Raw genomic sequence first — 24,193 nt, forward strand, 5'->3', positions numbered from 1 at the left:
TTTATTGAGCCCTTACTGTGTGCGGAGCACTGTACGAAACACTTAGGAGAGTGCGAAACAACAGGGATGGGAGACACGTTCCCTGTCCACAAGTAGTTTACACTCTACAGGGGGAGACAGACATTTATATATATATATATATATATATATATATATATATATATATATATATATATATATATATAAATTACAGATAGGAACATAAGTGCGGGGGGCTGAGGGCGAAGGTGGATATCAAGTGTTTAAAGAGAGGCAGTGTGGCTCAATGGAAGAGCCCAGGCTTGGGAGTCAGAGGCCAAGGGTTCAAATCCTGATTCCTCCCCTTGTCAGATGTGTGACTTTGGGCAAGTCACTTCACTTCTCTGTGCCTCACTTACCTCATCTGTAAAATGGGGATTAAGACTTGCATGGGACAACCTGATCACCTTCTAGTCTCCCCGTCGCTTAGAACCGTGCTTTGCACATAGTAAGCGCTTAAATGCCATCATTATTATTATTATTATTATTATTATTATTACAGTGTAATCACAACTTTGTGGGAAAATTGTGACATACCAGACTATGATTTAAGCTCAGAAAAGTCTTAGGCAAGTCAAAAAAAAACCTTCCCTGAATAACCGCCTCACTGGGTCCAGAATGGTGTCCAAACACAGTAGTCTGCAGAAAAGAATTCCTTCGGCATGAAGAGGGCACGAGTCCCACACAAATTCCCTTCCAATCACTATCCGCTACATCAAACACTCGAGTGCTGCGGCATTTGGGAACAGTGACATTCTAAGCAAATGTTGCTATGCTGCAGTTTTTCCTCTCCTTGACAGAAATGAGCAGCTGGGTAGAAGACTTGGCCACAATAAATCTGGGCAAAACCATGCCATGGGGGAAACAAAACCCAGCACGTTCTCTTATAACGCAGGGGGTAATGCTCTCAGCAGACCTCCCCCCTTCCCCTCATCCGTTCATTCAATCGTACTTATTGAGCACTTACTGTGTGCAGAGCACTGTACTAAGCACTTGGGAAGTCCAAGTTGGCAACATATAGAGACAGCCCCTACCCAAACAACGGGCTCACAGTCTAGAAGGGGGAGACAGACAACAAAACGAAACATGTGGACAGGGGTCAAGTCGTCAGGACAAAGAGAATTAAAGCTAAATGCACATCATTAACAAAATAAATAGAATAGTAAATATGTGCAAGTAAAATAGAGTAATAAATCTGTAAAAACATATATACAGGTGCTGTGGAGAGGGGAAGGAGGTGAGGAAAAAGGGGGCTCAGTCCCCCTCGCCATAAAAAAGATTACAGTATAGTAGGCAGGTGCACAACCAGTTGTCTGGACATCGTATCCTACCCAGATGGACCGCGTTATTCAAAGAATGTTTCCTCATTTCCCTAAAGTGTCCTATCCAAAATGCCTCATGAATCCAGGCGCTAGGAGACAAATGACTGTGCTGAAATTTAGAAACCATTCACTCTGGCCAGGCAGCGAGGGAGAGGCAGGAGCAGGAAAGGCTGGAGAAGTAGAGGAGAGCGACCAAATAGAGGTCACTGTAAGAGTGGGTCCCTTTAAACCCCTCGGTGCCTTTAAGTGGGACCCGAGCCTCACCGACGGGCCTGATGGCATCGATGCCCGTTTTCCTTCAAGTGGGCGAGGCTGCTGAATCCAGAGAGCGGAACCCACCTGTGCGGTAAGAATGAGCTCATTGATGATATGTGCTGCATGTTGACATCTATCAGGAAGCCCCATGACTTGTGCAACCCTTTCAGGACTAATCCCATCATCTGTGGAACAAGAGGTGGGAGATAACAATTGAAAATTTGTTTTTAAAGCTCAACAACAAAAAAAAATCACCCCAACCCAACCAGACACACCGGGGAGAGAAGGCTGCTCTGAGCTGCGACAAGGCCCCGAGGGCCAAAGAAAACGGGACCAGACTGTCCCCTAAAGAAGGGGTAAGTCCTGCAGAATCGCTCTGGAGAGACAGGAATGTCTCAAGTTCTTATGCGCAGGCAGAAAGCCCAAAATCCAGTACCAGGGTTGGACAACATGGGACTCCTTGACCAAGAAAGAGACAGCTACCAAACATCAAATGGGAAGTCAAAGGACATGAAGTTTGGCTACAGCATCTGATAGAGCAATGAAATGTCAATGATGGTCAAAGTCCAACCAAAAAAAAACAAACAAAAACCAACAAAAACCCCAAAAAACTCCTTCTCCGCCAGAGAACATCTCCTGAATGATCCTTCCATCATCTCAGCCAACTCAGGATCAGGATCTGTTACTGATTTATCCACCGGGGCTAATTTTTTCCATCTATTCTCATGCTCTTTTAGCTATTTTTATTTGTCAATTTGTGTGCTTGCTTTCCCCTTTCGAATGTAAACTCCATGAGGACTGGGAGGGCGTCATCACTTTTCTGTAACTTTTCAAGCTCCTACAACAGGGTTCTAGAGTTATAAGGCCCACAGAACTGTTAATCATTAAAGATGATGTTTAAACAAACCTGGTTTAAACTGGATCCTCACGCCAGCATCATTCTGGATCTTTTTGATCATTTCCCCATTTCTTCCGATTACGATACCCACTGCAAACCTAGGCACAGACACCTTAGAAGGAACAAAAATAAAACACCACTCATCATAACCAAGAAAAAAACCAAGAGCATCAGCAGCAAGCCTAGAACTGTGGAACACATCAGTAATAATTATGGCATTTATTAAGCACTTACTCTGTGTTAAGATCTGGGGGAGCAACAAGGTCAACAGAGAAGCAGCATGGCCTAGTGGAAAGAGCACGGGCGTGGGAGTCGGAGGACCTGAGTTCTAATCCCAGCTTCCCAATCTGTATGCTGTGTGACTGCGGGTAAGTCACTTAACCTGTCCGTGCCTCAGTTACCTCATCTGTAAAATGGGGGTTAAAACAATGAGCCCTACGTGGGACAGGGACTGTGCCCAGCCTGATTATCTTGCATCTTCGCAGCGCTTAGTACAATGTCTGGCACATAGGAAGTGCTTAACAAATACCACTAAAAAAAAAATCAGATAAACATTCGAAGAATACAAGTCCATAAGATGCTGTGCTTGTTTGATTCAATATACTTTTCTGGGGATGACTTTTTTTTTCTTTTAGAATTCAGTTTTACTGTATTCATATCCAGCAACCCATTCCCATCGCATTAACGAAACAGGCCTGTCCACACCGCAATGCAAATTACACATTAGATCAAATACCAGTACTAACTCTGGGAGAAAGGTCTGCCGGAACACCACTACCTCTTCGTTAATTTAAAATACCCGATGGGGTGAAGGTCTAACATCACACTCTCTGATGAGACAGTTCTTTACTGTCAGACTTACGGTCCCCTTTCTGTACATTTCTGAAAACAAAACTATGGCCTAGACAGGTGAGGTTCCTAAAGATTCCCCATCCAACAGCTGTTCCCCCAGGAAATACCCTTAATTTCTGAACTGTGTGGGTTCCTTCTGGTGTTTGCCGTTTACTCCCTTCTGCAGATGCCTTGTGGGACAGGGACCCCAGCAGTTAACACAGTGTTTTGCACTTAATAATAAAAATAATAATAACTGGGGTACTTGTTAAGCACTTATTACGTACCAGGCAGGCACTGTACTAAGTGCTGGGGTGGATACAAGCCAATCGGGCTGGACACATATGTTGCTGACTTGTACTTCCCAAGCGCTTAGTACAGTGCTCTGCACACAGTAAGCGCTCAATACGATTGAATAAATGAATGAATGAATGACACAGTCCCTGTCCCACATGGGGCTCACCGTCTTAATCCCCATTTTACAAATGAAGTAATTCAGGCCCAGAGAAGTGAAGGGACTTGCCCAAGGTCCCACAGCAGACAAGTAGCAGCGGAGCCGGGATTAGAACCCAGGTCCTTCTGAATCCCAGGCCCGTGCTCTAGCCACAACGCCACTTAGTGAATGCCACCTACCATTATCAAGAGACAGTATTCATTCGTTCAATCGTATTTATTGAGCGCTCACTGTGTGCGGAGCACTGTACTGAGCGCTTGGGAAGTACAAGTCAGCAGAATTCTAATGTAAACAACTTACCTCTATACTGCCGCCTCCCATTCGGGAGCTGAAATCACTGCGTACGCCTCGGAAGTCGGCTTGGTCTTTCTCTCTGATGATCTCTAGGACCATTTCCCTCGCTTGCTGCACAAACGAACGGACAGAGAGGAGCACTGAGAAAGCGGGAAAATGGCGGGAAATCATTTCAAACTTGGCAGCCCAGGGCTCAAAAGCGTTAGCGGCAACCCAGGGTTAGGTTTCTCACTCGGCACTGCCTGCTGAAGTGCACGGATCTCTCTTCCCTTCGTTCAAACAGTGGCACGGAGGAGTTTTGAGCCACCTTCCTTTACTGAGAAAACCACCTAGTTGAGATAACCGCTCTACTCTGGCTGCTTAGCTCCTATACGCGAAGTCCAGATACAGAGACGTGGTGGTCCTGAAATTTCACTACATCTCATCTTCTGGGTGGTTTTCTGAAGCGCTTCGTTTTGGGTGGGCTCTCACTAGAAAGTAGCTAGGCAGTACAGAGTCCAAAGACGTTACGGAAGATAAAAGTGAGGGAGGGGAGCAGCAAACTTTTAGGAGAGTAGAGTACTTGAAAATAGCTTTGCATCACCTAGGATGAAAGCGATTTTCACCCTAGAAAAAATAAAATAAAAATCCACGTTCCGTGAATTTGTTGGAAAGCCGGTGCTTGAGCCGCGCTCACGTCGTAGGAATGATTTGCAAAAGAAATTGCTCAAGTGACATAAGTGTCTTACAAAAAAGTTATTGAATACATACATTTCAATAAAACCACATGAGTTGGAAATTGATTATTTAATTGGCAGATTTCAACATAGGTGAGATTAACCCTCTTCTCACCTGTTAAATTCCTTCCAAGTCCCCTTTGGCATTTTTTCCAAAGCAGATAATATGACAGCTTTGGAAGGCACAGGAGGAAAAGAAGAGTCATTGAAGTTAATTCTTTCATACCATCCAGGCAGCAGGGTTTACCTGATAAGCACAAACACTCCTTCAAGTTTGCCCCTCAGCACCCCCTAAATCTCTTCACGCCACAGAGCAGCTGCATAATAAAAGCTCAGCAAGAGTACACGGGGAAGCTTAACACCAACCGACAACAAAAAAAGACTCAGTACACTCTGATTATACAGCAAGTACTTCAAGTACCAGACCTTTAGGCGGAGATGTTTGCGAAGGGGCATGAATTTGAGCACCAGGAAAATTATGAACTTGCGGTCTGAATCCGTCAAAAAAGGACAGTTAAATCCACGTTCCTCCACCCTGTCTTGCAACCATTATTTCAGATGCCGTCCATTAGCGGACGGAACCAATTACGTCAAGTGGTGTGTTACTCCGGTGGTGTCACTGACCGAAGAAATGTTTTGCTGCAGACGGGTAACTTCCTTTGGGTTTAAACATGAAGGGAAAGATATGTGCCGGGGACTATTTTTCCTCCACACCCCCAAGGTGATCTGTGCTCTTCTACATGCCAGCAATTGTGTTGCCCACTAAAGCCACTGGTGGACAGAAGTGTACGGTCAACCCCTTAGTGGCCAGTGTTGTGATTCCAAAAAGCTCAGTCTTACCAGATAAATATGTTTGACACTTGTTGGAGTGGCAGTCATATCCATGCCACTAGACCCCTGAGGAAAAATGACGGGCTCAGAGATCTGTACTTAAAAACGGCCTTTGGGCAATTCAAATTCCTTTGTGAGTACCCAAACTTCAAGCTTCGGGATTATTTAATCCTGGAGTGCTCTTCTTTCCACATCTAAATCGTCAAACGCAACTCAGAGAACTGGTCAACCCCACATAGAACGAGTTTAGGAAATGGGTGAAGAGAAGCCTTCTCTCAACAGAAGGCAGAACTTGACCCTGTAGATGTTACCACTTAAAGATATCCTTGAGCCTTCCCCTCTCCCCCGCACCCAAACCACCACCACCAAAGGTTAGCTCAGCTAAGGTTTTCCCTCGTACCTGTACTTTAAAAGGCTCTCCGGTAATACGGAGAGGTTTGTCTGCTCCAGTAGGTAAAGGGCCATCCTGGATCATAATCATTTTCACCCCTGTCCGCTCCTGGAAAGAATACACGCTAATGAAACATCGTCTTTAGGGATACGGATGGGGGAGGGTGCATAGGCCCGTCAAAGCTAGTTTGGGTCAATAAATAAACCCGAACTGCAACATGCTAAATCACAATCCCCTCTACTAGAAAGTCCTGCTCTGACTTCAGGGAAATACATCCATATGCAGGGAGAACACAGAGTCCATAAACTAGGCGGCTCTTTTCTGGACCGCCCTTAAGTCTAACTGCTCAGACGATGGGGGAACACAGTACTTCTTAAGAACTCTTAAAGGACAGAGGACCCCAGCACATGGTTAACATGAATGTTTCGTGAATGCGCAAGAAAACAGGCCTGTGGGAAGCTTCGCAAAGAATTTTCCCGTTACGAGTGAATCCTAGATCATGACATCATCACTCTCCACACTGGACCCCTTCTGGCAGACATTCCTCACATTCTATTTCAGTGTGAAAACATGCACAGATATTCATTAGGGCCGGGCCGAGCTGACAACAGTCTAGACCTGTGATTCAGATATCAACTGGACCGCCTTTCACAACAGGAAGGCAGAGACGGGCTTTAAACATTCCCCGAGGGAAATGCCTCTGGAAGGCTCAATACCTCACATACCTGCAACTGTTTTATCGTTTCCCCTCCTTTGCCAATAACTAGCCCCACTTTAGATGCCGGGATGAGAATCTCCTGAATTGTGCTGTTGCCATCTACGTCGTTATGGAAGCCAGGCCCATTCCGACAGCGGTCAACAATCTGTCCCAATAGCCGTTTGGCTTGTCTTTGGGGGGAAAAAAACAAAAAACAAAAAACAGAAAAAAAAAGAAAACAAAAAACAAAAGGAAACATCCATTAAATGAAATCGGGGGTCTGAGAAAATGAGAATCCCTAAGGAAGGAGAGAAAAAAAGTGAAGGGAAGAAAGACCAATATAAGGGACCGGAAAAAAAGAGCCATTGGTTAACAGTTGCCATTTTCACTCTCAAGCTTGAAAGTCTTCCACAACCAACTCCGCCGTTTCCCAATTCTTTAGTCTTTGGGAAGCATCACTCGCTTTGTCTGAGGGTGTGGGAAAAGGGGGAGACAACAACAAATGGGCTCATCTCTCTCCTGCCAGCAGAACCCTCCGCTCTGTATTTAATTTCTAGCCCATTTTACTTCTAAAGAGTCCAAGGGAGAAGGAAAGCCGGACCCCTGAGTTTTATTGATCGGGCCAGTTTCTCTTCCTGCAGGAGAATACACCTGTTGACTTGCTTCCTTACCACCCTCGGGTAAATAGCCACTTGCCAGGCAGGTTATCTACACCGATGAAGGAAATTCTACTGTTTTCTTACCTCCTTGGATCCATTGTTCCAGCCACGTGGGCAAGAACAGGACTTGGAGGGAGCAGGGCAAGGTTGACTGCATGCCCAATTCCCAGTTCTCAGAACCAGTTGGTCGGCTCTTCCCCGGCCACACCTGCTTTTTATTATTTTGTTCATGTTCTGGATCACATCTCGCTAGAAGAAAATGCCTCGCTCCCAGCAAAACCATATTGCTTGCCCTATAATGTGGGCTTGCTGGTGACACTTTTCTGGCTCACTGCTTGCAGCATTATGGCAGAACAAGTGAATTTAAACATCGCTGAATGGCTAGGCATAGAAACACAGCGAGGCAACCCTACCTATTGAGACATGCACCTTTTGTTTCGGCTTCAAATGCAATCTAGAGACTGAAAAAAACAAAAAAGTCATCGGGTAAGTTTTATTCCCTTCAGACCTGGGATTTAGTCACATCGGGTCTGCGACTAAGTACTAATCTTTAATCCCAGCAAAAGGAAAGCAAAGCATTTTTTTTTCCCTTAAAGCTCTGATCGGTCTGTAAAGGAGAAAACCCAACAGCAGCGATGCAAGGAGCCACGTTAAAACCCTGCACTGCAAATACAATAAAAGGTAACAGAGACAATCCCAGGGAGTGGAGAGGCTCTGATGATGCTTTGCAGGAGTTGCACCTCCAATTTACCAAAACAACAACATGTTACATGTTCCAGACAATGGGCCTGCCGGGAGAAAGGAACAGGTGCCGGGTGGGAGGGAGGAAAATTCAAAAGGAAGGCATCTTCTTGAGTGAGCTACTCTTGGTTCTGGGATTTTAAAATGAATCCTGAATACCCTCTGAGTGTCTGGCTGTGAAGTTGGTGTTACCAAAGCTATGAGAAGTTCTGCGGAGATTCAGAGAAAGCTGATGCCTCGAGAGCGTTTTAAGGTGACAGAGAAATGCCCCTGGTGTGGCAACCCCAAAGTTTCTGAACAACAGCATTTGCTGATTGTTTTATCAACGCTGCAGTGCTAGCCACAATGTTAAAGAAACAATTCTGCCCTTCCATTTCTCCCCCCCTCCACCCCCATCCCGGGGGAGGGGGAAGAAAAGTGAAAGGAAAAAAGTAAATAAAATAAACTTACTCAATACTTTCTGGGGCTCCGGTAAGCACACAGGGCCTCTCTGGCATCCCACCACTGTCTACAAGAAAAACCAAGAAGGTGAGGTGTTTTGATGGGCATTTTGCAACTCTGACTCTTTGCCATCATGTTCAGATTTAGTCTCAGTGACTTAGGACAGAGAGGGAGGGAAAGAAAGGGTGGGGGGGGGAAGAGAGAGAGAGAGGAAGAGAGGCAGATGAATCTCTTAAATCAACCTCAAAAAAGAGCTCAGCAGCCTCCTGATAAAATACTCGGTAACCCTCAGTAGCTGGTAATACATTCCTAGAGCTCTGAAGTTAACAGTAAAACATTACCTAAGAAGGGTAATCCACAGGGCCCAGAAGAGATCTGCATCCATTTTTGACTTACTGTGTTATTTTTGGTAAAATCGATTGTCCGTTCTGTGCCTTGGTTTCCCTACCTATACAGCGGGGATTATAGGTGCGTGGCCAAGAGCTCCCAATGGAAGGCACTACGGATTGCACAGTAACATGGCAATATTTGTGCTCTAAGCACCCCAAAGAGTGTTGGTATGGATGGCAATGCTTTGTGGTATCTTATAAAAGATGAAATCTTTGGCTCGCCAACTCCCAGCATCATTTGCTGATTTACACTGCAGTACAGTCCACATTTATTAAGCACATTCATGCTTCTACCATTTGGAATGCACATCTGGTCTAATCAGAATTCAATCCTTTCTTCGGTTCAGCAATGAAAAAAGGAATTTCAAACAGTAGCTTGTTCTCCAAGGGACTAAATAGCTAGCAACAACCATCTTTAAGGCTACTTCAACTTTAACCAAACTTTCTTTTTGGGGGGTGGGGGGGAGTGGGGAGAATAATAACCTTCTCCCCCTTACTTTCTTGTCCTTCCCTTTTCCAATGCAGTTCCACCTTAAATCGAATTGTAGGCAACTTGGAATACTGAGCTGGAGAAAACTTCTCCTGCCCTGGAATGGTTTCTTCACAAAAGTGAAGAAATGAACTCTGATACGGAGTCTTCCTGAAATGTGCTTAACAGAACCTATAAACACAGCCCTAATCAGACTGACCTTAGGGATTATTACCCTCATAAATGAAGAGTGACTGACTTGAGAAGTAAAATGAAATGCTGTTCGCCTCCCCTGATACCTGACCCTTAGTTACATCCCATTTTTTAATATATTCCCTGCGTTTTCTGATTCTCATTTGGGAATCTGCGAACTTCAAGGTTTTGATATGAGCACTACACTCGAACACTCAAGTTCTGCAAGTTCTAGGTGACATGGCACTAAACTGACAGGTCCCTCAGATATGTACAACTATGTCACACATCTTGTCCTGTGTTACACAGAGAAATTCTTACCTGGAGCGATCTGAATCTTGCATCCAGATTCCGCCTGAATCCGTGAAATCTGCTCACCTCCCCTGCCGATAACTGGAACATGGTTCAAAAGTGTCAGAATTTTTTCCCTATCTCTTTCCCAAGGCAGAGCATCATTTTCCCCATTTTTCCCTGGGGCTCTTTAAAAAGTGGGGGAGAGGGTGTCTTCAGCCCCCTGACATTAAATTCTACAGGTGGGATACCCGGTTAATCAATCACTAAATTTATACTGGCCTTGAAGGATGCTGTATGCATCCTTCTGTGCATTTCAGCAAATAGCCCATGATGGATGGACCGGGCAGGTGTACGTGTACGTACACACACACACACACACGAACCCCTTATAATTTTTTTTTAAATGGCATTTATTAAGCGCTTACTATGTGCAAAGCACTGTTCTAAGCGCTGGGTGAAAATATTTATTCCATAATGATCAGGGCAAGCAGAATAGACCCAGCAGTCAGGAAATAGATAACAAGCTGTATACTTACTAAACCCAACCATCTTATCAGGCACTTTGAATTCTTCTGTTATTACTGCCCTGAAAATGAAGGAGATTTTTAAGTCAAGATCATCAGCAATCTCCCACTCAGCTTCTCCCAAAACACCTGTAAACACAGAAGCCACATTTCAAAGGTGTGGACAATGGAGCAGAACCAGACCATAATGGGCCAATTGGTCTACTAGTCCTGAAAGAAGGGCGCCCACATTCAGTTTTGAATCTCTCTGGCAATTTGTTCACTCACCAACAGTTTTAATAGCTGTTATATATATATTTATATATATTTATATTATATATAATAAACAATGTATATAATGTAATAAATAAATTCAATAAATTAACAAATGTAAACATATTTTATACATATATTTATAAATATAATAATGTATATAAATGTATACCTATATTTAACTTGAATATTTCCTGTTGCTGATTAACTCCTTTACTTCTTTGTTTTGTCCTCATTGACTAATGAGAATAATTAGTCCCTGATCTCTTAATAACACCCCTTTAAGTTCTTGGAGACATTTGTTCCGCCCCTCTGGTGTTCTCTTCTCCAGCTAAAGAAATACCATTCTTAACTTTTCTTCACAGATCGTGTTTTCCGACCTTTTATTGCTCTCTAGCCTCACCCCAATTTTCCTGTCTTCCTAAAGCATGATTCCCAAAATTGAACACAGTTCTCCAACTGAGGCTTAAGCAGTGTTAAGTAGAGTGGAATAATTACCTCTCCCGTTTGACCCAATAGTCCTGTTAAATATCACCCAATATACATTGGAGGTTTTGATTTTCGGGTTTTTTTTGTGTGACAAATATACTGCATTGTCTTTTTCTAATGAACCGTCGTGAATACTTCCCAGGTCCCCATATACATTAGTGGAGACAATATCCAAATGACTGATGCCTTGGAAAGCAATTAAATCTAAACATATACCTTCAGAAGAAGTTAAATGCTGGTAGTTGAGGGGACAAAAAAAAAAATCAAGCATTTTTAAAATTTTTAAACACTTTACCCGCAGGTGGATTTTTCAAAAGACCGAACTAAAGCAGAGATGGTTCAGGAGTAGTAAACAGCACTTGCCCTGGATCATTTTGATAGCAACAGCATAGAGAATTGTTTAGTGTTTTTAAATTAGAACCTCAGGGAGGTCAAAAACCAGAAACTAGCAAGTAACTTTAAGAACATTAGGACTAAGCCTAAGCTTCATTATCCTAAAGAGGGGATATACAGGTTTCACTCTGGGCTTTGTTCAGTTAGGCCACCCTGGGAGGGAAACAATGCTCTCTAAAGATAAGGATCCCAGAGCAATGAGAAGCTCCCCCTCCCAAAAAAAAAACCAGCATAAGTCACCTGCTCATTAATATTACTGGGGACTTCCTTTAGAAAAAATCCAATGCTATATCAGTGAGATACTTCAAATAATTTATCCAAGTACTCTCCTCAGGTTTGTTTTTTTTTTAACTGAGCCATGATTTCGCAGGACAAAATCTCTGAAAACCCAGCTTGGGCTTGAAAAGACACAGGCAAATAAGGGATATAAATGCTAGCTCCTGCTCAAAATCCTGAATTACGCTTCAGCTGATCACAGCTTTATAGGAAAATAGTGTTTAGGACAAAAGAAGGTGCCAAAAACACAAACAATTGAATTTTTAAACATGTGCCATGGGAAAAAAAACACAGTAAATTTGCTGAGCACACTGAGGGCTAACTGGTGACTGGAAACTAGAACTCATCTTTGCAGTAATTCCTGTTCCTTTTCGTAGCCAGAGGGCCTAGCCACCCAAGACTGCCGCTTCACTTGCCACTTTTTCCCAAGAAGCTCAATTATCTCAGTAATCCTGTGTTCTGAGAAGCAAACTGGAGGCATTTCACAGAAGGAAAACTGAGGCAGAAGAGGGGCAAATGACTTGCCCAAGTTCGCTTAGGCTGATAGAGAGCAGGGTTAATTAGCCACTTCTGTCAGTGAATGAACATTTTGGAAAAATAAGTACTCCACACTTCTGAGAGGTCTACAATTTTACATACAATTAAGAATTTATTTTTACAGGCACGACTATTTCATTTAACAATGTTGGTTGATCCTTATAGTCAGAACAACCCAGGAAAGGGTTATCACAAACTTCAGCCCCACAGAAGTCTGGTCTATAGTTTCTCCGTGATCTCAACACCTCTGACTTTCTAACACTCCAGTACAGATGGCAGATCAATAAACAATTAGAATTGATCAATAAATAATAAAACATAACCCACTGCTTACCTTTGATGTACCAGGGCCCCTAACTGGTTACCTACTGTGGCAAAAAGAAAGAGAAAGCAAAATCAAAGCATTAGCACGGATAAACTAACTTCATCCCCACAGAACGAGTTCTTACCATTTCAAAAAGGGAAAGAAAGGAAAGCAAACAGTAATTTAGGCTCAGTGGCTGAAATGAATGAGTTATGTGATATGAAACAGGAGGGGATGTCTTGATCAACACAGTCTATAACCTAGTGTCCAGCTGAACACAGGATAAGAAATTGATCTGTGTGCCTCCCATGCTGTGAATCATGGGAGAAAATCCTGCCAGCCCAAATCCCTGAAACTTACCACCTCCCCCGCCCTCATTAAAACCCGGTGTAGGATCAGGAGGATTGGTAACGCTCGGGTTTTTCTTTCTTTTTCCTTTTTTTTACGCCCAAAACAAATTCCAAGATTGAGCTTTGTTAGAAGCTTAAAACAAAATAAGAACCTCCAAACATTTTTACTGCAAAGACCACTGCAAACGATGACTTCTTAAAGGAGCAAAACTGCTAAATATCCTTGTTACCAAAACTATCTTTTTTAAAAATCAAATTTCAAACTCCGATCGAACACAGATTTAGCTGCAAGATGCTTTGCCTGCTGGCTTTCTTGTGACCGCTTGTGCCTAATCTCTCTCCTTGTCCTCTGCCCGGTTGCCCTAAACACTTTTTCCTTTCCTGAAAATGTGCATTCATCTCTAGAAGTTGCTGCACACAACTTCACATACAGTAAAAACAGTATAGAAATAGGTCTTTCAGTAATTGTGTTCGCCCGGTCTTAGGACGACCCGGGGAGGATTATTTGTAACATTTTAAGTCTAGGCGGCGAATCAGATGACCAGCGATACTTAAGATGCTAGAAGGTAAATGCCAAGCCTACCATTCGAACGAAAAAAACTGGGCCACGACATTTTTCAAGCACAATATAAAATGCACGCAGACCTACTCCCAACATAAATAGATGAGGATGCAGAGTCAATTCTGTGTTTCTTCTGGGTCGATAGCTAGATAATGGTTCATGGCCAAAATATTGATGATATAGTCTATTAATCTGCCTATCAGGATGAGAGAATTGCTCCGGCATTGATTTCCTTAGATTTGCCTTTTGCATATATTCCGTCTGAATATCAAATGGTCTAATGTTGATATTCATTCATTCATTCAATCGTATTTATTGAGCGCTTACTGTGTGCAGAGCCCTGTACTAAGCACTTGACACTGAGTGCTGAACTTGAATAGGAAAGCAATGGGATAGCTAGTGTTTGGGAACCTGATCCCGTTCCCCATGAGAGCCGGGCAATTGCAAGCTCAGAAAAGCACCCCCAAGTTGCAGCCACTACTGCTGAATGGCTTGAGAATAATGTCCACAGCAGTCCAGGGGTATAATCCGCGTGAAGCAACAAGTCCCGAAGAGGTCTTCCATTCAAAGACACCCCTTGGGCTAGGGTTTAGACGTTGCTTTTATGAGAAGATGTGGTTTTCTTTTCAGATACTTATCTAGTTGGTCAATCAATGAGTATTTATTCAAAGCAAACATGTGAAGAGCCCGTTGGTGGGTAAGGACAGTCTCTATATGTTGCCAACTTGTACTTCCCAAGAGCTTAGTACAGGGCTCTGCACACAGGAAGCGCTCAATACGATCGAATGAATGAATGACACAGACTGAAGCTCTACTATCCAAGAAGTCCCCAGATCAACAAAATGTTTTCTTTTATAACAGACATGAGGATCGGTGGGGAAAAAAGGAAAGCCATACAGTCCTTTTTCCACAGGGGCAAGATGTGAAAAATTGACCGGAGTCCTCGGCAGCTCAAAATCTGATGCTTGGAAGTTTAGAGAGACAATATTTGAAGAGGTCTAACTTGCTGCAGTACTGGGCAATACCGAAGCAAGCTTACTCGCAAGACTGTCTCTTGACAGAGAGGCCTATTATAACCAAGATGAAAATCAAAAATAGCAAAGACTGACCTGACTGCAAAAGGGAGTCGCAGTGGTACTAACAGATTCACCGTAAAAAAAAAAAAAAGTCACGCTGAACCCTTTTTCCACACACAAAAAAGTGGGGGCGGCAGAAGGAAAATACGACGGGGGACAGAAACGGACACTCGATACGTTCCTTCTGCTGGAAAAGTATGTGTTAGGAACCCTATCATTTTTGACAGATAACGCTTTGCTGTTGAGGGTGGTCCTTACAAGTAATGAAAGTGAACCTGCACAAAGTCTCAAAAGAACATGCAATGCTGAGAACCCCACCTGTAAACGAAAGAAAGAAAGAAATGCTCAAACCCAGGCTTAATGCTGAGATGGATCTCAAGAGCAGCCAGCACTCCGTTCCTCCATGTAAATGGATGTGATCCACGGCAGAAGCATACAATTTTAAAGTTTCATCCTTTCTAAAACATTTCCACTTAGCTCCGAAAAATGGAGACTAGTTGTTAGAGAAGACCAGGGCACTAGGCACGTGCCAAAGTACTGCCAACTGATGTCTTATTCCAGGTAAAAGGCATCTATCCTCAGCTTTAATGATGGGAAGAGGTCAAACTTTGGTAGGCCACGTAAATGTCCTCTTCTCCAAACACGTACGCACACAAACACACACACACTCTACAATTTAACAGTAACTACAGTCATTTTACTGCAAAAAGGGGGACAAACGCTGAATAAAATCCATCCTATTTCCTGTTAATGGTGCTTGCTAGCTGATAACATTCCATTTTACCTTAAGGTTCACCTTAACTGAATGCTAACACAAACAAACATACACACACACACACACACAAAATGGTCTTTACTTATTTTTCACCACATAAAACAGGGCAGTGCCTTCAATTCACTTGGCAATACGTTGTGGAGGCCCGGGGGGGAGACACAATCTCCTTGTTCAAAATAACTGTCCCTGGGTAGAACACTTTCTAGAGGAGCAATTCTTAGTTAAAATTATGCCATTTTCCTTGAGTTCCCTTCTTCCAGAACAAAGAAGAGAATGGAATAGTTTTCTTCACATTCTTAGAAACACGGAGCGCTACCAAAATACGCCTGGGCAAAATGCCCGACTTTGCTGCTCACCAAATTTAAGAGCTTCCTAAAGAATGAGGCACCAACACACTAATAATCTTCACTCTGCTGGGTTGAGAAACAGGCATCCTCATCACTTTACGAATGGCAAAAACGGAGAGATGACTTCTTCCGAGGCCACAGGAGTTAATGCCAGTAAATATGTGTTCGTTGTTAAATGAGCCATTAAACTAAAACATCTGATGGACGGCTACCTAACTTCTACTATTGGGCCCCTCTGAAGCGCTGCCATTTCTTGCATCGAGTAACTGGTTTTAAAAAGCACACCCGAATCAGGAGTAAATGAACACCACGTTGCCAAGCAAACCTTTGCTCATCATCATAAAATGACTGTTTTGGTACTGCAAATTGATTCACATGTAATTGAAGAATTTATTGGGATATTCCGTTCGGGAAAACAGATGATTAAACTTTCCACAACTTTGGCCCCAGATGGAAACTACTTTCCAACAAGGCCTTTAACCAGCCCCATCCATTGCCTACCTAGCTGTCTTGGATGTTATGAAGATCAAACTCTGCCTAGTTCAAAGTAACTCGATACTAACAGATAGGAATGTGCTGTTTCTGGCTTCATTCTGAGGCTGAGGTCAGCTGATGAGGGCAGCTGATGAGAAAGACTTTTCGACTTGAACGGGAAATGGTATAGGTTATAATGTGAAAAAAAAAATTGCTGGTGGTAGAAGGATGCTGGGGATGCAGTTGAAACCTGGTCAGATCCAACTCCACTTCTGGGGGTGGGCAGGTGGACACGCATGATTGTCCCGAAGGGCTACTGAGACTGAGTAAGAAACCGGGCTGCAGTTCTTTGCACATGAATGCTGCTGTTTCAACCCTCACTCCAGCAGGCAGCCCTTCTCCCCTGGGATTCCATCAGTGGACTTTAGTAAGCACTCAATAAATGCCATCATTATTATTATTATTATTATTATTATTATTATTATTATTACTAAGTGCTTGAGAGAAAAGACACTTTCCCTGCCCACAAAGACCTTACTGTCTAGAAGGGAAGGCGGACATTAAAATGTATTGCACATATGTACGTAAGTGCTGTGGGGCTGAGGGCAGGGTGACTAAAGTGTACCAATCCAAGTGCAAGGCCAATGTAGAAGGGAGAGGGAGTAGGGGGAAAGACGGTTTAGTCGGGGAAGGCCTCTTGGAGGAAATGTGACCTTAACAAGGCTTTGAAGATGGAGAGAGTTGGAGGACTGTTGGATATGAAGCGGGAGGGATTCCAGGCTAGAGAGAGGGGCAAAAAAGATGAGATCGAGGCACCGTTGGTGTTAGAGTAGCAAAGTGTGCGGGCTGGGTTGTAGTAGGAGATCAGTGATGTAAGATCCTGGAGTCGGGGTGGCGGGGGGAAATGATTGAGAATTTCAAAGCCAATGGGAAGGGTTTTCTGTTTGATGAGGAGATGGATGGACAGGCAACCACGGGAGGTTCTTAAGAGATGGGGAAACAGGGACTCACGTCCTGTTAGCTATTCCAAGACTCAGCTCTGGGCAGGGCTTTAATTCCATTCAATTCAATTGTATTTATTGAGTGCTTACTGTGTGCAGAGCACTGTACTAAGCACTTGGGAAGTACAAATGGGCAACATTTAGAGACGGTCCCTACCCAACAGCGGGCTCACAGTCTAGAAGGGGGAAACAGACAACAAAACATATTAACAAAATAAAATAAATAGAATAAATAGGTACAAAATAAATAGAGTAATAAACATGTACAAACATATATACAGGATACTATATACTATACTACTACTACTATACACTACTATACTACAATCTCCACAAAGGCAAGAATCATAGAATCCAAGTCCTCTGACTCCCAAGTCTAGGCTCTTTCCAGGCCACGCTGATTCAATCAATCAATCGTATTTATTGAGCGCTTACTGTGTGCAGAGCACTGTACTAAGCGCTTGGGAAGTACAAGTTGGCAACATATAGAGACGGTCCCTACCCAACAGTGGGCTCACAGTCTAGAAGAGTGGGCTCACAGTCTAGAAGAGTGGGCTCACAGTCTAGAAGCAAACCCACTATGACAGTTTCATCTGTTTGGGTTATTCACTTATGTCATTTCTCCTCCCTTTCACCATTCTCAGGGAAAGATCAAAACATTTTACAGAGTACAGCAGTTGCTTCACTGATCTTACTGTAGTAAGTAGTCAGGGGATGAATGCTCTCTGACCACCCCCCCCCTTCCCCTTTTCTTACAATAGGTTAAAATCCACCCTATTTCCTGCTAATGGTGCTTGCTAGTTGATAACATCCCATTTTACCTTAAGGTTCACTTTAATTGAATTCTAAAACACACTCACACACACACAAAACAGGGCAGTGCCTTCAATTCACTTGGAGCTGAACCTCCCCTGTTCCTATAGTATGTTAAAAGTAACGTGGCTTTAAAAGATGACATCCTTGAGTTCTGCCCAAGGCCAAGCCCAGCCAGTGGATTTCAGATGTGAGCAGGCTGAAGGAGGCCAGCCATGCACGTGTCCCTGCGCAGTTGGGATTACAAGGCCCGCTGGCCACCTGGCCACAACCACGTAGGCTGGACCGCTACGCACTGTCCCACCCCAACTCAGAGCTGACAGTGGACCCCGGCAAGCCCCCCTGGCATTCGGATCACTTCCAGCTGGACTGGCCCCCCATCACTGACTCCCTGCAGGGCTTCTCCAAGACAAATCCCTTTAGTAATAATAATAATAATGGTATTTACTAAGTGCTATGTGCAAAGCACTGTTCCAGCGCTTAGAACAGTGCTTTGCACATAGTAAGCACTTAATAAATGCCATTATTATTATTATTATTATTCTAAGCACTGGGGAGGTTACAAGGTCATCAGGTTGTCCCACGGAGGGCTCGCAGTCTTAATCCCCATTTTTACAGATGAGGTAACTGAGGCACAGAGAAGTTAAGTGACTTGCCCAAAGTCACACAGCTGACAGTCGGTGGAGCCGGGATTTGAACCCATGAACTCTGACTCCAAAGCCCGGGCTCTTTCCACTGAGCCACGCTGCTTTTCTTCTGTCATCAGCCGGGACACTCGGTCTCTCAAAGACTCAAATGATTCTGGATATCTTCCACGGTGGCAATATCAGGGGTGTGTCTAAATGGACCCCGAGTTAGTTTTCACGTGCAGAATCACCACTTCTAAATGCTCTACATTCTCTACCTCCAGCAGATTACGGAATTAATGCCAGAGAGGAAAGTTTAAAGGAATAAAAAAAAGAGAGAGCTATTGGCTGCACACCGAGGAAGTATAATCTCCTCGACTATTTATAGCAGTGGAGGCCAGACCTGCCTGATCTTGGAGCCGATTAGGGTAGAGCTCTCTAAGCCCTGCCCGAGTCAGGCCCTTAAACCTGGGAATCCACATTTGGTCTGGGGCTGGTTGGGGAGATGACCTCATTTCTGGCAGGTGGTTCTAAACTTCCCAGCCCACACAGAGTTTCTAGTCTAGCACAAGGATTTCTTTTGAAGGGACAGCTTCAGGGATTGCTACTGCTTCCAGGGACATGGGTTGCTGTTTCTGGTTATGGGCTGTGACCACCTTGGCCTTCTCCAGCCACGAGCTCTTGGGATGGTCAAAGAGCCACAGCCTGACCATGTATGATTACATGTGGTTAGACTGTGTTTACTATCTACTTAGTGCATCTGGGTGAAAAAAAATTCGAATCCAAACAAAAAAGCATCTTCTGGCCATAACTTGGCTCATTATGGGCAGGTAATGTGTCTGTTATTATATTGTTCTCTCCCAGGTGCTCAGTATAGTGCTTTGCACACAGTAAGTGTGCTTTGATGGTACTGACACTTGTCTACTTGTTTTGTTGTCTGTCTCCCTCTTCTAGACTGTGAGCCCGTTGTTGGGCAGGGACTGTCTCTATCTGTTGCCGAATTGTACTTTCCAAGCGCTTAGTACAGTACTGTGCAAACAGTAAGTGCTCAAACACTACAACTGAATAAGTGCTCAATAAATATGACAATGAATAACTTTATAAATTATGCATTCTACGCTTTCACAGATTCTTTGGACATTTCTCAGTGGAAGAAATGAGTGCCAGAACTATTTGTTTTCATACGCTGATGCTACTAATGTGCATACAGTAACATTTTTTGACCCTCAGAGAAACCAGACATATACCTGATCCCAAATTATTAAGTCTATTTTTTGACATTTATTCAAGAAAATGCAACCGGCCCAAAGACAGACCTACAGCCAACGCCAAGGCGAGGGATGAAATGAATGCACAGACTCAGATTTTCAGTCCCGGGGTTCTCGAAATCTACTGACAACTAAAATCTTGCACATCTGGGTCAGCTGTACAGAAGAGAGAAAAGCCACTTTCCATTTAATGAACACGAGTCATCCTCACATCATGGAAAACCCATTCTTCTTTGATAATCAGGATAACTAAATTAACCGTTCATGCGGCACGAGCTAATTCATAATACGACTCGGCTTAAAAGTGGATAAAAACCAAATTCCGCTTGCAATACCATCTCATTATTCAACAGGGTGCGAGAGGAGAAAGGAACATGCAGCTTTACTAAGATTTGCAGCAAAATCTTTTTAAAAAGCCTAAGGGACATTTCTTACTCTTTAAATACAGAGTGGATTGTTGTGCAACATGCAGGAATTTCTAGTCTGCAGATGATTCAAGATGAGTATGTAAGAATACAGAGGGGCCCTTTCTTTGCTTTTCCTTCTGAAAGTAGGCCCGATCAATGGAGGGGCGGGGAGGGTGTAAAAAAAAAAAAAAAAAAAAGGAAAGGAAGGGGGAAGGCCATTTCGCTAATTGTGAAAACAAATTAAACAACTGAGCGGGTAGGAGATGGTGGGAAAATTGAATGAATTGTGAAATTGGGAGCAAGCTCTGCTCAGGACTCCAGGGGCAGGGAGGAAAGGGCCAATTCCAGTCGTCATCAGGTGGCCGGCCCCCTGTGGACTTTGGAGCACCCCAATGCCGCTCTTCCCCCCACCCGGGGCAGAGGCCTGCAACTACTTTCCAAGTGACGGGACGGCTATGGTGGTTGGGGCCAAGGCTGGCCTGGCTCGGTGCAGTAAAGAGACTGAGGCCCATTTCCTCCCAACACTAGTCAACAGCCACATTTACTGCTGATTTTGATGAATTTACCCTGTCATCCTTCTTCTGTGTCTTTCCTCTCCCCATTTAGAGTGGGAGTCCCACGGGAGAGGGGCTCTCCATCACCTCTTTTCTTTCCCCCTCTCCTCAGCACTTGGTCCGTTTTAAGTGTTTAATAATGCCATGACTATTATTCCTACTGTTCTGGGTGCTAAGTTCTGGTTTCATCATTAATTTCTTCTGTGACCCTGGATTTAGGGTCAATAGGGCCAACAGGTTGCCACCTCGGTTTCCTCATCAGCAACATGGGGACGTTCAACTTGTACACACAGCAAGCGTTCAATAAATATCACTGATAATGATGATGGGCCACATACAGCATCAAGAAGATCAACCAAAAACAGCAAACTAATAATAATAATAATGGCATTTATTAAGTGCTTACTATGTGCAAAGCACTGTTCTAAGTGCTGGGGAGGTTACAAGGTGATCAGGTTGTCCCACAGGGGGCTCACAGTCTTAATCCCCATTTTACAGATGAGTTAACTGAGGCACAGAGAAGTTAAGTGACTTGCCCAAAGTCACACAGCTGACAAATGGCGGAGCCAGGATTTGAACCCATGACCTCTGACTCCAAAGCCCAGGCTCTTTTCCACTGAGCCACGCTGCTTCTCTATCACCACCATCACCACCACCAAATCACCACCAAAATATCTGCAAGGTACTATACAAGATGACATTTTCATTTCACTTTTACAGGTGATTCTCTAGGCATCCTTTAAAACAGTCGACGGTACAGCAAAAATGGCTATTCACTGCAGACATGAATTTTACGGCTTGAGCTACAAGAGGTACTCAGTGAAAACAAAGTCTATTACTGCCATACAACATATTGATTTAGATTTCTGAAAGACTGGAGGCCCAGAGAAACTGCCCATTAAATAAATCTGTGCTCAAACACAGACCAACTTATTTTTAGAGTGGTGTCTCATGAGGGGAACTAAAGCCTGAACCCACTGAAAAGGTAAAAAAAAGGTTACCTTACATTATGGCTTTTACTGGCTCAAAAAGGCACATAGTAGAATTAGTCACGTTTAGTCTGGGAAAACACACCCTACACTGGTCAGAACTTTGGCTCACCCTCAAGCTCACATGGACGAGCCTGCAGCAGACCAGAATACGGGAACTGGAAAACAGTCACATTTCTCCAGAAAAATAAACCGTCAAAGCTTCCCGAACGCACACCCTCTGGCAAAGGTGGAAGAAGGGTCTGAGAGAATCTGTTAGAACAGTTACAATAAAAGGAACGGGGAAAATAGTCATTCTAGATCTGATGGGAGCACGGGGCTGACGACACCCTCTTCAACCAGACAGCTTTCCCACCCTCTTCAACCACTTCCCAGAAGATCTGAAACACACCGTCCTTCAAGCAAACCCCAAGAGGGGCCTTAGCTTTCGGTTTCTGTCAAGTGATTTCAAAGCTGATATTTAGGGTCTACGCTTCCAATTTTACCCAGCCAGTTGAGAAGATTAGGGTGCTAATCTTCTGATCTATCAAGGCAAATGAGGATTCAACTGCCCAGGAATTGCTATGCAGAAATCATTCCCTACTTAAGATTTTCACCCTGATCTCTTCCTGTACCATTCCTCTTAAAATTGTGAGGTTGGCAATCTATTTTCCTAACTACCCTCTTAAAGAGATTCTGAAGAAACTGGCAGCTTCACTCCTTTTCCCGAGCTAAAAGTACTTCCCTGCAACTTACCTCCGTCATCCAAGGGCCGCTTTTGCACTCCATAACCATAGACTGATGGGTCCACTAGTGGCGTGGAATTATTCAAGTGAGGAATTGCATCTCCAATTTTAGCAGCAATCTGTCGAGAAATTCAGATTAAAAATAATCAGTAATTTGAAATACCTCCACCGAACGGGAGAAACAGAAGCACCGCTCGCACGGCTAGCGTCCTACTTCGCTCCAGCTTTGGCTACAGTAGGGAAATGCCACAGTGAGGCAAACGTGGTGAGGGGATAGAGGAAGGCAGGCTTCTCCTCAGCCTCCCAATCCTCCCAACTGTGGGGGGTCCCTCAAGGCTCAGCTCTGGGTCCCCTTCTAGTCTCCATCTCCATCCCCTCCCTTGGAGAATTCATTTGCTCCCACGGCTTCAACTACCACCTCTGTGTGGACGATTCTCAAATTTACATTTCCAGCCCCGATCTCTTTCCTTCTCCACTGTCTCGGATTTCCTCCTACCTTCAAGACATCTCTGCTTGGCTGTCCCGACACCTCAAATGTAACACGTCTAAAATAGAACTCCTCATCTTCCCACCCAGACCCTGCTCTTCCCATGACTTTCCCATCACCTGTAACCTTGGCATTATCCTTGACTCAGTGCTCTCATTCAACCTGTCGACGAAATCCTGTCGGTTCTACCTCCACAATATCTCTAGAATCCGCCCTCTCCTCTCCCTCCAAGTACTCATCACAGCCCTCCTGCCTCTCCCCTCTCCGGCCCTTACTTCACTCTGCTGCCGGGATCATTTTTACCATTTGGTCCATATCTCCCCACATCTCAAGAACCTCCAATGGTTGCCTATCCACCTCCACATAAAACAGAAACTCCTTACCCTCAGCATTAAGGCACTCCACAGCTCTCTCCCTCCAGTCCACCCCACACACTCCGCTCCACTACCACAACCTCTTCTCTGTCCCTTGATCTCACCTATCCTGCCACCCACCTCTTGCCTATGACCTCTCTGGGGCCTGGAACTCTTCCCCCCATCAAACCCAACAGTCTGCCATTCTCCCCGCCTTCGAAACCCTCCTAAAACCACATCTCCTCCAAGAGGCCTTCCCAGACTAAACCCTTGATTTCTTCTTTCTCCCCTCACTTCTGCATTGACTAGAAACATGGCTGTTATCCCTTAAACACCTTGATATTCACTCCAGCCCCACAATGGCTATGTAGACATTCTTATCTCTTATTTATTGTAATGTCTTTCTTCCCCTGTATATTGTACACTCCTTGCACTTTTACCAACTTGGGTCAATACTGTACTTTCCCAAGTGCTTAATACAGTGCTCTGCACACACTTGAGTGCTCAGTAAATACCCCCGAATGATTTCAGGGAGGGAAATGCCACGGTCTTGCTGGTACAGCTAGAAAATGGATGAGGGAAGACAGGGTTTGGGGGCATGCATCCATGTGGGAGGAACAGCTCTGTGAGCTTTCCTTAACACACGCTGTCAATGCTCTCAGACAACTGGCCAGAAGTGATTTTTATTTTGCTATTAGTAAGGCTATTTCTCTAGCAAC

The 24,193-nt window shown here is 44.1% G+C and overlaps 1 protein-coding gene across 7 annotated transcripts in view; it reads right to left on the reverse strand.

The window, feature by feature from the left end:
- FUBP3 (far upstream element binding protein 3) overlaps positions 1–24,193 on the reverse strand; it is a 67,033-nt gene that overhangs the window by 18,272 nt on the left and 24,568 nt on the right. For 6 of the 7 annotated variants that reach the window (XM_038745047.1, XM_038745046.1, XM_038745044.1 and 3 more), the window contains exons 2-11: positions 22,645–22,753; positions 12,698–12,731; positions 10,429–10,478; positions 9,920–9,991; positions 8,558–8,615; positions 6,736–6,898; positions 6,020–6,118; positions 4,079–4,183; positions 2,503–2,605; positions 1,680–1,780 (exon numbers count right to left, since the gene is read on the reverse strand). In XM_038745047.1, coding sequence (XP_038600975.1) covers positions 1,680–1,780; positions 2,503–2,605; positions 4,079–4,183; positions 6,020–6,118; positions 6,736–6,898; positions 8,558–8,615; positions 9,920–9,991; positions 10,429–10,478; positions 12,698–12,731; positions 22,645–22,753 — 894 coding nt within the window. The remainder of the gene's footprint in view (positions 1–1,679; positions 1,781–2,502; positions 2,606–4,078; positions 4,184–6,019; positions 6,119–6,735; positions 6,899–8,557; positions 8,616–9,919; positions 9,992–10,428; positions 10,479–12,697; positions 12,732–22,644; positions 22,754–24,193) is intronic. The other variant, XM_038745042.1, reaches the window with a different exon arrangement.

Source organism: Tachyglossus aculeatus, chromosome 4 (genome assembly GCF_015852505.1).
Source record: "Tachyglossus aculeatus isolate mTacAcu1 chromosome 4, mTacAcu1.pri, whole genome shotgun sequence".
Taxonomy (NCBI): domain Eukaryota; kingdom Metazoa; phylum Chordata; class Mammalia; order Monotremata; family Tachyglossidae; genus Tachyglossus; species Tachyglossus aculeatus.